Source organism: Chlamydotis macqueenii, chromosome 2 (genome assembly GCF_036417535.1).
Source record: "Chlamydotis macqueenii isolate bChlMac1 chromosome 2, bChlMac1.mat, whole genome shotgun sequence".
NCBI lineage: Eukaryota > Metazoa > Chordata > Aves > Otidiformes > Otididae > Chlamydotis > Chlamydotis macqueenii.
In genome coordinates this window covers 26,163,939-26,177,975 of record NC_141557.1, presented here as the reverse complement: position 1 = coordinate 26,177,975, position 14,037 = coordinate 26,163,939, and the positions used below count along the sequence as shown (strand labels likewise).

At 40.4% G+C, this 14,037-nt stretch overlaps 1 protein-coding gene across 3 annotated transcripts in view; it reads right to left on the bottom strand.

Annotated features, from left to right (window-relative positions):
• Nucleotides 1-14,037, bottom strand: part of DYNC1I1 (dynein cytoplasmic 1 intermediate chain 1) — a 193,183-nt gene that overhangs the window by 164,004 nt on the left and 15,142 nt on the right. The window contains exons 2-4 of one of the 3 annotated variants that reach the window (XM_086741518.1): nt 11,455-11,572; nt 8,803-8,917; nt 6,031-6,121 (exon numbers count right to left, since the gene is read on the bottom strand). In XM_086741518.1, the coding sequence (XP_086597644.1) occupies nt 6,031-6,121; nt 8,803-8,917; nt 11,455-11,562 (314 nt within the window). In that variant the 5' untranslated portion in view covers nt 11,563-11,572. The remainder of the gene's footprint in view (nt 1-6,030; nt 6,122-8,802; nt 8,918-11,454; nt 11,573-14,037) is intronic. The other 2 variants (XM_086741520.1, XM_086741519.1) reach the window with 2 other exon arrangements.

Below are 14,037 nucleotides of genomic sequence, written 5' to 3'. Positions count from 1 at the left end.
TTTTATATAAATGGCTCAAAGTGGCCATGGTAGATGGAAGTAACTCAGAATCACATCTGACAAAAACATACATAAATGCAGACTAATATTGTCATCAAACTTCAAAAAAGAATGAGAGAGAAGACAACGTGGTCTTGACTCTCTACCACTAAGGACATCCAACCTAATGTGACAGCTGCTACTATGTTCTCTGGAATACAACTGGGAACACATTCAGAGGTCACAGTAACTGCAAGATGGACTGACATAGTGGACAAAAAATGACACCAACAGCCAAAGTCAAAGGTCACATTGCTCCTCAGAGAAAAGTCTGCCAGCATTACAGACATCTGTTCTATTTCTAGAATTGCTCATGTACTGCATCTTATCTTGAAGCAAAAAACTGATGAGAGACAAATGATCATCACTACTGATGATGAGACAATCAGAATTCTAGAGTGGTCTAATTTCTACGGCATATTAGTGGTGCAAAATCTCTTTGAGAAATCTGATTTCCCTTTATTTGTTCTCTTCTTTGCTATCTAATGCTATGCTCAAACTCATTCTTGCTGAAACTCTCATTAAATATTTACAGCTTCAACTAAATAAGGACTAACCCTGCTTTACTGCAAGTAAACTTCACAGGCTGAAGGAAGCTAACCGATTTCAGTGCATCAAACACATCTCAAAAACTGCTATATCAATGGAACAACATCATTCACAGAAGAACCATTTAAGATAAGTATTATGTAGTGCCCCAATCCAAGTAAGAACAACAATTATAGAATGAGTAGCTGTAGCCAGACAAATGCACTAAAACCAGTGGTCTGTAAGAGAAACAGTACAAAATAATCCACCTTGCATTATTTTACAGCAGATAAAACACCACATTCTTGTAACCATTCTGTGAAAGAAGCTACCAGAAGACAAAGAATGCTTCTTACCATCCTTGTCTTTATGGAAGCCCATAAAATAATCAGGTATCTAAAGGTATGGGCAGCAAAATATGCAAGTCAGAAAGTAAAAAAGCACAGATGAAGCTGTTGCAGAAAGGCAGGCAACCATTAACCTTTACATAGCCAAGACAGCTGAGCCTGGTGCAATTTACTGAGCAGATGGAAGGTGGGAAACCTTATACACAGCCTAATGGGATTCTCATGTTCCAGTACAAAATGCAGACAGGGAAGTGCCACATGCGTGGCACTTCACTGCACGCACACCCAGCTCAATGATAAATGGAATGCTACTGTGCAAACCTACCATTGCAGAGTAATAAAGTTATCTGGGAACATACAGAAGCAGCAAAGGATACAGGGAAAAAATGGGCCATGCAGATAAATCACATCTTGGTCCACAAACGCAACTCCTCCAAGCGTGCAATATGCCAGCGTGAACACACAGACACCCTACGGGTAATACAAGAATATATACCAATGCAGGCTAGTATTAGCACGAGAGCTACGCAGCCACAGGAGCATCCTTCCAGCACAAATACATTTCTGTTATTTTATGTTGAGCCGGCACGCAAAGTGCAGACCGACCCTAGTGCTCTGGCTCTACCTGTGACAGGACACTGGCTCACGAGACGTGGTATTGCACTGCCTGGCTCTGAAGCACTGTGCAAAGCACAGTGTGTCTATTCTCCCAGATGGCACAAACATGCCGTTCACGGCTATGAGTGCTGAGAAGATGAGATATACGAATGTCTAAGGTATCTTTAGTAAAATATGCTTCCCTCTGGGCACTGTTTCATGACAGTTGTACTATAATAGCTAGCACCCTCTCCAGCACACTAAGGTAGCAAAAGTTCAGAGTATCTGCTAGGGAGGGCTGGGATGCATATAGTTATCATGAAGAAGCACCGTATTTATAGCCCCAAAGAAGCAAATTTGTGTTTCCCACCATGCTACAGCACAGAAGCTCTTAGCAAATGCCTTTACCTCAGCCCTTTTCTTCACAACACTTACTCAAATCTAGTTAGCTGAAATCTACACTTCAGTTGTGCATGTATGTATAAGCTGACCATCAGCAACAGGACACTGGCCATCCACAAAACGCTTACAAAATACTGAACAAAACAAAATACTTTTGCTGAAAGAGCCAGGCATACTCTGTCCCAGGATAATCTTCACGGGATCCTGCAACACGATCTCATGGAAAATTAGTCAAGTCTGAATACATCACAACAGAAAGCCCTGTGAACAAATAACCCCTCTATTTAGAGACAGCTATCTGTTCAGGCTGTGAAATAATTGTCTTGTCCTATCTGTTTAGCACAACCAACACAGCCATCAGAAAAGTGAAGTGGGGTGTGCAAAGCAATGTGGAGATAAGCAAGTTGCTTGCTGTGCAACAGGGCTCTAACGAATAGTTCAGAGCAGCCTGACAACTAAGAGCAGCACATAAGCTGCTTAAGCCCACAGTTTTGGTAAAATTTCTTAAAGCCCACAGTTTTGGTAAAATCTTACAGAAGCAAAGTATAACATGCCCCTGCCTACCCTGAATTGATCCCCAAGATCAATCAACAACAACAAAAAAAAGTTAGCTCTCCTGTCCCACTGGAAGCATTCAAAGGAAACTGCCAGTAGTTTCTAGTACCATTATTCATCCAACATCTGCTCATTCTTACAGTTCCTGTCATGGCTCAAGGGGAAGCTGGAACACTCCTCAAACCCAGTGTTATCCCTGCTGAAGAGGCTATGACAAATAGCAATGTGGTACTAAAGGTCAAGCAGCAAACTCTCCCATAGAAACCTGGGCTGCACAGGACAGAAATGGTTCAATAATTTAGTACTGTTACACAGTCTGACCCACACCTTCTCCTAATAAGCTTAAAGGCATCATGGAAAAGACAACGTTGCTGTAGCTATTGTGCTGGAGATAATGGACAACGGTCCTGCAGGACAGCAGCACTACTAGTCTATAGATCATATGGCAGAAGGGACCATTGTGACCATCCAGCTTTTCTTCCTGTGCAACAAAAAAAAAACCTGTTCGATTTTTCTGAATGAATTATTGTTTGACCAATTATCTGCCTGTTGGGCAGGCACATTATTCTGAATGAGCAATGTTCACTGAAGAAGATCCAACAGTCTTTAGATAAATTGCTTTAGTGATTAACTTGCTCACCATTAAAATCTTACGAAGTTTTTCTGGTTTTACATTTGTCTAGCTTCAATGCCAAACAATTTGCTGCTCTTATACATTGCTTGCTGGAGCCCTTTTGGTCCCCATATAACTATTACACTCGCTGAGCAAGTTACCAGTTAGTTTTCATCTTGCAAAATACGACTGAGCGAGGCGTGTGGTTCCAGGATAACAACTACTTAACGCTGTTCAAACTCTCCAATTTATCAACTGTTCTTCCTCAAAACTGCATGTCAGAAACCTGGATTTCTGGCTAAACTACGTTCACTGTTCTGTAAGAAATCACAGGTGCTTGCCAATCAAAACATACCTCAGATAGACTTTGTGATATTTGGATCAATAGACTAAGTCTGACAACTCTCAGAAGTGCCAACAACTCACAGAAGTATGAACCCAAGATATTCCTGCACAGAAACTGCTGCCTCAAACGAGAACGTACGAAAATCTCTTCCTTTCTTCAAAGCTCTCAACAGGGCCTCTCTCCCGTAGTGAACCAAAATCTACGACTTCACAGCCTTTTTTTTTTTAACATCCCTATCTTCCTCTGGAGAACAAGTCAGCAACGAGTAATCACACTGTATGCAGGATTTCTGCCAGCCTGTGCAAGCTCGTTATTTCTGCAGCAGTGTTAGCAGCAACAACAGACGAGCAGTGATCTCCGAGACTGAGGCATTAGCAGCTTTGGAACTAATCTGCTCTCCTCTAATGCCTGTGCTCAGTCTACCATTGTACAGCAAATTTGCAGCAGAATGAGAAAAAGGAGAAGATCTTACAAGCATGATGGCATGAGAGGAGATCCGGGGAAAGTGCCCTCTATCACAGAGAGCGAAATGGAAGGGTTTGTTAAAATGAAGCAGAGTAACCTTGCTTATACAGATAAATAGGCATTCATATATGCAGTAGTCAAAATAAGCCAGAATACGGTCCAGGCATCTCTCAGAGCAAAAACAGCTGAGGTGGTTTCATCCCGTTTACCCACTGTGATGACAGACAGGTCTACCAATATCTTCCTCTCCAAGTCGGACTGCTCCATCACACACGGACACTTCAGTGTACTCATTCACACACTGAGCACATTTACCTGCACACAGTGACAAACTGATTGCCACCCAGTACCATCCACAGGTTACAGAGATTCCCCAGGGCCTGGACCAGACATCATCGAATTTCCATTACCACAAACCAATCGCTCCAGGCAAACACCCGTAGCCTTCCTGGCACACAGCACCACCCTTCCAATACCAGAGAGGATGCAAGCAAACTGGTGGACTACAAACAAAGTCTTGGGATTCCTCATGAAGTCCTAGTATGGGCACAAGAAGCCAGAAAATGGATCCAAGACGAAAGCCCACAATGAAGTATGTTGTGAGCTTTGAAGAAGAGAACAAACTCTGTTCTCTTCTGTAAGGGCACATGGCCATGTCCTTTCATTGCTTGTTGCTGACAGAGAGTCAAAGTGCTAGCGTAGTTCACAGTAAAATAAATTCTTCCAAGGGCATTTCACTACCTTAACCATTAAGGTTCCGAAGAAAATCGGGAATTTAGAAGTATCCAGCCAGCGTTGTCATAGCTTCATGTAGAACTGTGGGAAACAAGTTTATCCTGAACAGCAGGCTATACTTTGCTTAAAAACAATTTTTGTTCTGCTCAAAGTACTTTGATTTGCTGGCGTTTACTGCATTTATTTAGGAATGTAGCATTACACTATTTTCTGTGTTTTAAACTGCCATATCTTACAGGCTTGGGCTTTTAAACTTATCAACCTCCATTTCTTCTAGAAGGTAGACCTGGGAAAAAGGCTGAGCAGATTTCAGCAGCAGCTGTGCAACCTCCACATCACAACAGACAGTGCCTGCATCCGGCTGACGGGGTACATGGTATCATTTGAGCATATAGAAGTGCGATTTTTCTAAGCAGAAAGCTGGTGTGAAATAACATCTAGTGACCCGAAGCTCTGTGACATCAGTGCTAGTGTCTGTAGAAGTATGGTGTCTACTGACAACGGTTAACTGCAGAGAGCAATCACTGTGTTTTCAAGCAATTAGCAGAGTCTTGGCTCACACATTTGGATGATCTTGCAGCTCAGCTTTATGTTGAATTACTCTGGTACAAAAAGACCTGTGTTTTACATTTCTCAAAATATACAGCATAGTTGCTTGGACTTCTTCTTACTTGAACATATGCTCCTTTACCAGCAGCATCCTCCTTTCTTTTCTACTCCAGAGTAGGAATTATTTTGGGATTGCCATTTCATTTCCTATTTCAGCTGTACAAAGATAAGGCTGCTCTTGCGCCCATCCCTTACACACACCCCACCACCCCTTTCCAGCAGGATTAGAGCTGCTCCCCTCCCGTTCTGCACGAGGCTCTGATTCCTGCAGTTTCCAAGGCAGAATTGCCAGCGGGTCCCGGGTTGTTCTAGCCTGTTTCTCTACCAGCTCTTCCCTGACACTGTCAGTGGCACACACTGTGACGAGCAGCCACATGAGAAGCCAAGGCAGCCCGGTGTTACACCTGGGAGGACTTCAAAGGGGACTGACTAAGTGAACAAAGATAACTCACATGAGTAACAGGCTCTACTACTGGCCTCTTCCCTCTGTTTTTAGTGTGTATCCAGAGAGAAATAACAGTTTTTTGTGGGCCGTTTTAGACACATAAGTTCAGCTCTTGCTTCCAATATGAGGTGTGGGGCTCATAACTTAAGGTCCACTCGCTGCATGCATTTATTTACCTCACATCTGAGACCAGTCTTACTGGATGGTAATACAGTGGAAAATGCAGAAACAAAAGTACACGTTAGATACAGCATGTTCTTATTTACAGAAGCAAAGGTAAAAATGGGAAAGTAAGAGCAAAGTGAAAAAAAACCCAGATTTATTCAATGCTATCATGTCTACGTCTTACCTTCCTATGGGTCCCAGATCTCCCGAGTCCTGGCTGCCTGCATCACTGGGTGTGCTCACTGATTTCGAAGAGGGAGACATAGGGGTTGGGACTAAATAATGAAAATAACAGGTATCCCATGTTAACACATGCAGCGACTGCACTGATGAAGAGCAGTGTCAGACAAATCAAAACCAATGGACCAAAATGATAGTGGATGAATGAGTAGGAGAGTTTGAAATGGCGAAAGCAAATAAGGAAAGGAAAGAAAAAGAAAAGGAAGAGAGTCAAGTGAATTTTAAGTCTTTTGGAAGTGTTAAAACTGACATGAATTTAGACAGGACTGAAAGCCCAACGGGAATCTACAGCTAATCAATGGAGGAGATATCTGCGGAAATAAAATAGCACTTGTTTTATTGGGTACAGTTTAAAGTTGACTTGCAAAAGATTTTAAAGGTGTGAAGAAATATCAGGGGCTAGTCTTGTCAAAAAAACTAAGTGAACTCTTCTGGTAAAGTCAAGTAGGCAACAGAACAAGCATACTTTTCAAATTTTTAATTTAAACCAAAAGCCAGTGTCCATTAGATATGGTCTAAGGCTGCAGTGTGGAAATGACATAAAAAATAAAAGCTAAATAAGGAAATCCAGCTAAGTTAAAATCATTTCCCAAGGATGCTGAGAATACACATTTGTTTGCTTAGCAATTGTGTTTTCCTAAGTAATTTAGGTTGTATAAAGTTTCCATTTGGGTGGGACATGATTTCAACACTCAAGGAAAAGTTTCCCTTGGTTGAGATACTATTTGCACAAGCTCTAGAAATTATTCTCTCTTTGGCTTGCCAGGGCTTTTGAAGCATATTTCATGCAAAGGCAGTTTTGTTTCCTGAAACAGGAAAGGAAGGTCATAGCTCAAGGTCAGCCCAAGTTAAAGCTCTTCAGCAAGGAAATAATAAATAAAAAGAAAAAATATGCTGATTTCTTTTAAAATGGTTTCTCAAAAACATTTAAAATGTGGAGATGGCTCCAGTCAAGATTTAATGCAAGTATTCATCAAAGCAGCCACATTAAATAAAACACAAAAAGGGGTTTTAATGCAAGAGTGACGATTCCCATTTGTTTTAAATCATGTGCATTTCTTTTTATAGATTTAACAGAGTAAAACTTTAAACTATTTTGTTATGCTCTGTAATGTATCATGACAGACTTGTCAAGAGATTTGGATTTTCCATGTGGTCAAACATTTCATGCAGATTCTCGCTAGAGACTGTCATAGAAATGACTGCAGCATGAAAAGTGAATTCATTTTCGTGACAGCCCTTTGGCAGGTTGCAGGTATGTCGTGGCTGTTTATGTATTCCATATTCACAGTGAGATCTGGGTATCATGTGCGTATCTGAAGGCAGAATTAAAGCCTCCTTTGTATATTAACTGTGAATGTATATACAGGGAATGAAAGAGGACAAAATACTATTGTTTAACTAAAATGAATAATCTTATATGTGAATTTTCATGTTCTTTTGATAGTATCAAACACAAAATAATTAACTAAGAATTGATAATTTGCAATATGAATATATGTGTTTAGTTAATAATACGACATGAAAATATACCCTCACTTTCAGATAAAAGTGAGTATTTTAAATGCTAGAACATTAAAAATGTATCTGATATATATTATTATGATATAATCTACAAATTGTATTTTATGATACCTAGAAATAACCTAACCTTTACTTGTCAGAAAATTCTTCTGAGAAGTGGTATTTAAAAACATGTCACCTATATCATAACTTACAAAACCAGTAACTTTTCTCAATAAATGTTGATCGATGCAAATTATTAACTGAAATCTCAATTCAGAATGTCACAATCTACTTGCACTTGCAGCTAAGCATCTGTTAAGGTGCCTTCCTAAATCAAGGCTTCAGTATTTTGTCAAATTTGGAGTTTTTCTGAAATACTACAGGCAAAAATATCTAGGGGTAAAATCCTAAATTCAGCCCCAAGTAATTTAATGACAAGGGCTTGGTAACTCTAGAGGGGTCAATATTTCAGCTAAAATAGTAACAGTGATTCTGGATTCAAGGGAAAAGAAAGCACAGGAAGGAAGGAAGGGAGGAAAGAAGGAAATTTATCACTTTAGTGCCACACAGTAAGTGACACAGAACTTACTCAAGGTAACCAATATTCAGATACTGTGAACTTTGACACACATATTTTTAAACTGAGGACTTCTGATTCTAGAATTGAAACATAAAAACAAAAAAAAAAAGGAGGTTGAGCACATGAAACCAGACCTGATGATAAGCTTTTTGCTATTTGTGATTTTTCTTTTTATTTCCCCTCTCCAGTTTTCCTTGATTTTAAAAGAAAATCAATGGGAGTTCTCACATGACTATGCTCCTCCTTCCTTAGCAAATGCTTAATCTGAATTTTTGAAACAAATCTTGGGGCTAATGAAGTACAGCATTCATGGGATTATTTTGTGGGTCATCAGATAGATGTGAGAGAAGACAAAACAGTCCATCAGAAAAGAAATCACTGCTGGTATGCAAAACCAACCTGCACTACGTTCACAAAAATTTCTTGAAGAAATGAAACAGATGTTTTTGGCAATGAAAAGTACTCAGAATGCCATGAGCTGGTGTATGTGAATGGCATGGCAGGCATTCAAACAGAAGAGTTCACTTCACTAATACAGCCAAAAATAAAAAAAGCCAAGCATGCTTTAATAGGAAGAATGCATTCATTGTAGCAGAGCTGAATGCTTTACGGTGTGCTTCTCTTAAATACCTAGAGGTGGTTCTGGGGATATACCAATGCTTTGTAACAAAGCTTCTGTCTCTCTTCTTTTGCGGTCTAGGTCAGAATCTTCCTGAGCTGGCTCTTTCTTTTGCTGTAGATCAGCCTGAGTTAAAACAAAACAAACCAGAAAAGTTTCATCCACATATAATCAGCTCTAGCAATTAAGTGTGTGGAAAATATTTATATGCACCACTGGTTAGGTACACTTTGAAATTCTCTTATATATGTTTAGATAATTTATAACTTAGATAATTTATACTCTATATATCAGTAACAGTATTTGTCCCTGAATGCATGGGAAAACTCATCTTTGCAAATATATTTGCAGGGATTTTTACAGAACACTGACGGACATCTTCTGCCTCTCACTTAGCAGATGCAACTTATTCAGCTGATATAAAAGCTGACCATAGAATAACAGATATCATTACCCTGGAAAAAAAAGTCCCTTTCCTGCTTACTGAAGGATCAAGAAACAAATTCCACTGAACTTCAGTGATGTAGTTCAAGGGTCTACATTTGGTCCCTAGCACTTGTTGGACTGCTACAAATATAGCAACAGAAATGCTTTCTTATGAATGTCAACATCTAACAGGAGCAAAGGAAAGGACTAACATGTCTACAACAGGATTTTGGCAGCCCTAGGCACCAACAGCCAAAACTAACGGTCCACAAGATCCCTTCATCTTTGCTTAGATATCTGTATCTACTTGGAGCTTCCACACATCAACCTCCTCCCGCTTTCGTCTACTGGGACCTGGAAACAGGAGGAGCCACATCTGGATTAGCCAGAATCCCTTATATTTGACTCATCATTCCCCAATTTAGTAAGATGAAAGGAAAGCACCAACATCCCACCCTAGGAGGTTAGAGCATTCCCTTGAAAGAAAAAGGCGTGCAGCCCTTCTCCCAAGCAGATGAGGGAACTGAATCCATGTCCCACTTTGTCGTGTAGTGCAGTAACCAGTAATGCAAGTAAAACAAAATGCAACTGGTCATGTCTATCATTTCATCATGTCTTAAATACAGCAATCCCAGCACAGTTCTTAAGGAGAGTGTCTGGCGGCATCTGCCTCTAAACTTTGGATCCTAAGGCTGCTTCTGAATCAACTGATCCTATCTAACCTCCACCCAGAGAGGTCTTACTTTCTGCTGAAACTAGAGTGCGGGGCACAGGGGACTCACACAGTACCTCAGCCTGGTCTTAACGTTGATGCAGGCATAATAGAAAACCCTGAAGTTCAGAAGCATCCCCATGTCCTCCAGTCTGGACATGGCCAGGATGCAGAGGAACATTGCTTTTACAGACAAGGACAGAGTTCAGGCATATTCCTGCGCTCAGCTCTTCCCAGGAGCTAGCCTGAAGTATCTCACAGTACAGAGAGTTGTAGACAATTCTTCTGCACCAGTGTACATGGCTAAGTACCTAAGGGAATGTTAGACTTCGCTTTGGGAGGCCATCAGTGCACCCCACTTACGGTGTCACTATTAGGCATTGCAGGATAATCTGCAGAGCTGAGTGTTCCAAGCTGGATCTGGTTATCGGGGCCAATGGAAAGTTCCTACCACCACAAGATCTCCACGAGGCATAAAATCAGAGGCAGGGGACAAAGGAAAAGACTTAATAGCTTCCTCGAGCCATTAACTTGGCTTCCTTCCCTCTAATTCATTAGCACGCTAGTAACGAACACTGAAAATGTTAACATTTGAAGTTCTGCTTACAGGGGACTCCCCTAGTGACTCCAGGAGCCTCACTGGGGAGTGTGCTGGTACCTGCACAAAAATGGCTCAAATGAAAAAAGATTAAAAAGACAGCCAAAACTGGAATGCTGATTTCTCGGATCACATCACATTTCCACAGTAATTCCATGAAATTCGTGTACAATATTAAAGTGTCAGTTTAAAAGGAAACCAGTTATTAGTAAAGGATAACGGATGCTTTAAACTATGGTAAGTGTTGACATTTGAAGGAAAGGAAACATAATCAGTTAATGCTTCTCTGACTTTGCATGAAAATTAATATCCACTCCCTGTCAATTCTCACCTCTGTTCCACTAAGTGACTGAATAAAAAGAAGTACAAATCCCTTAATGAAAAACCTAATGCATATTGTCAAGGACAAACAAACTAATATGTCAATCAAACTTTAACAGAACTGAAAGATGCACCCATGCCAGAAGATGAAAATGCAATTACGTTTTACTTTACTGGAGAATAATAATTGTAAATCTGTTACCTTAGCTAGTAATCAAACTAGTCTTCAGAGTACAAAAATACATATTTAGATTGTAATGGCTTGAAAAAAATGTGAGCCCTCTTTCTGTCTTCCCGCACTCTCCACTCCCTTTCCATTGAAGGAGAGCCCAGGCAAAAGCATTGTGGCAAATCAATTTTTCTTTCTACACACACATACACATCATGTTGTCTAAACTGTTGCCATCTGACAGTGCGTTGGTTTTAAAAGCACTCACCCCAACTTTCTCAACTAAAAATAAGCATTTTGATGATAAGGTTAGACTGATGCGGGTTTGAGGATCTCATTCCACATGACAGATACCTTGGGGTATACAATACTGTCAAAACCTCAGCAAGCCCCTTCTGCAAGCATAAGCTATCTAAAAGGCACTTTTGCATATTTACCTCTTTCTTCTTCCTTTCTTCCTCCTTCCGTTTCTTTTCTTCTCTTATCTGAGCCAAACGCTGCTTTTTGCGCTCAAGTTCTGCTTTTAAATCACTTTTGTCTGACATTTTGACTCTGCTGGAAACAAAAATACGGAAACCAAGGTGAAAACAGAATTAAATGTTTTCCCTATTTACTGAGAAAAGAGACTTAATTACACAAAAAACAGTTATTCTAAAATTGTTACAAATATATTTCTAAATAAACACTGGCCCTTGGACTATACTGACATTGTAGAAAGCAGGATATTTGTTTAATCATTTTTATTTCAAGAAATTAGGCCAGAATATCACTGAACACAGAACATATTTTCAAATTATCTTTATTAAAATCTACCTTTGTGAAGCAGACCCATTTTTGTCTGCTGTTCAAAACAATGCTTTAATGCTTTTACACAATGAAGCCAAAGTCTTTTGATTTTCATCGGCTTCAGCAGACTTATCAGACTGTAGGACCCAGATCCACAAATGGATTTCCATTTTAAGCACAAGAATGACATCTGATCCAAACAGCCCCACTAATCTCAGACAAGTAATAATTTTACTCACAAAAACTGGAAATGTGATCGCTTTTGCTTCTGCAGGTGCCCTGAATGGCTGCCATCCCAGGATCCCCTCCCGTTCCACTGGTACAGCCCCACGCAGACCACTAGCTCCGTCTCAGTATCCTTCACAGATTCATCCCTCCCAGGAGCATCCTCACGAAGCTATGGGCTATCCTGCACAGGAATCCCCTCCACCCTTTCCAGGGAAACCTGGGCCATTTCCCCAAAAAGCCACAGACAAGCCATGAAACCAGGCAACCCAGCAAACCTGAGCTTCTCTTCAACAAAGCAGCACATTGCTCCACCAACAGCCTCGTGCTCAAAGCATCTTTCCAAGAGGCAGGAGACGTACCTAATATTCTTGATTTTACTCCAGTCACATGAACTTGGCAAAAACATTTCTTCTGAGCTACTGAAAGACCTCCCCCACCATTTAGTCTTGAACACAACTCTCTGTAGGACAGTGATGCAAAGCCATGGACATTCTTTGTATTTTAAATCTCTGTCAAACTATGCTGTTACTATGTGAGCCTTGAAAATGAAGGGTAAAGAGATAAAAAGTCACATCATACAGAAACAGAGTTAGATCTCTTAAAGAACATTGATATAAATCTTTTTCTACGGTTTTAAAACCCCATCAGTGTTGCACAGATCTATAACAAGTCATGGATTATTTATTTATTTTCTAACATTATCACCATTATGGGCTATCATCTAACTGTATCAATACTGATTTTCTTATTAGCGCTTTACTGCAAAGACAGTCCTGACTAGTACAGACTTTCATGAAAAGAGTTAACTGTGCCTTTCCTATTAATTCACACATCACTGACCACATCCACCACTGCAACTCAGAATCAATCAGATCAATGGCAATGCCATATATATGCAATGAAGGCCTACTGTTTGCTTGACGCACGGGAAATTTAAATGGAAACTCTGTTAATAGTAATGAGAACTCCACCCACATTACTGCCTGGGTAGGTGGATGACCGGAGAGTAAATCTATATGCTAAGAATTATATGGCACTTTTGTCCACCATAAATTCCTCAGTCATCAGCTTTCTCCTCAAAATGATAAAGGCATATTTAGTGCATGATACAGAGGATATTGCCAACAAAACACCACCTGCACATTAAATGCAATCTTGGCCCCAAATGTTTGATTGTCTTTGCAAGCATGTTCCTTTAATGAAAGAAAGGAATAATATGTGGAATCAGAAGAGGAAAGCATTCAATGAAAATGGCAGACATAAGAGCAGCATGAGGGGATGCCAGAGAGCACAGTGTAGCTGTATCCGTGTATGGACCACACCACAGATGCTAACACTTGCCAATCAAACTCCCAGCTGAAGCCCACCAGCGGGAATCACACCAGTCCAGCTCACACCATCACCAATTCGCACTCACTTCAGCAGAGTTGCCCATCCTGGCAAGGTACCCTGCAGCACTTTCAAGGCCTGGGGACTCCCAGTTCAATCCACAACTCACAGTAAAAGGTATAGCTAGGAAGAACACTAAACTTTAACAAACCGGACCACTGGGTACACTGGTTGTAAGCAGAGAACCATAATTTCTTTATTTCTCCATCATTCTGGTCTTATTCATAATGATACTGTTTTCAATTTGAGAAAGATAAATCAAAACTGCCAGAAAAACTGCATTTGATATCAATAAAACTAAGCAGTAGCACCTTAATCAACATTCATCTATGTGATCAGTTGATGTCAGCGAGCTATTTTTTGACATGAGAAATGCCCGGAGAAGAGAACAAGCTTTTTAATGGCAGTGTAGGTAGTGTTTTGCCTACCAATCCGCTCAGGATTTGTGGGTCTCTCTCAGATATGGTTGAAATCCCATTTGAAGTCATTTTCCTAATCTGCTGCACACATTTGAATTCTGATTATGAAGTTCCCCCTCAAGAGCCCTTCGAACTAGATAGAGTTTTTGCATCCTCTTAGTTCTGCAGTTTGGCAACTGAGAGCGAGCTCCTGTTTCT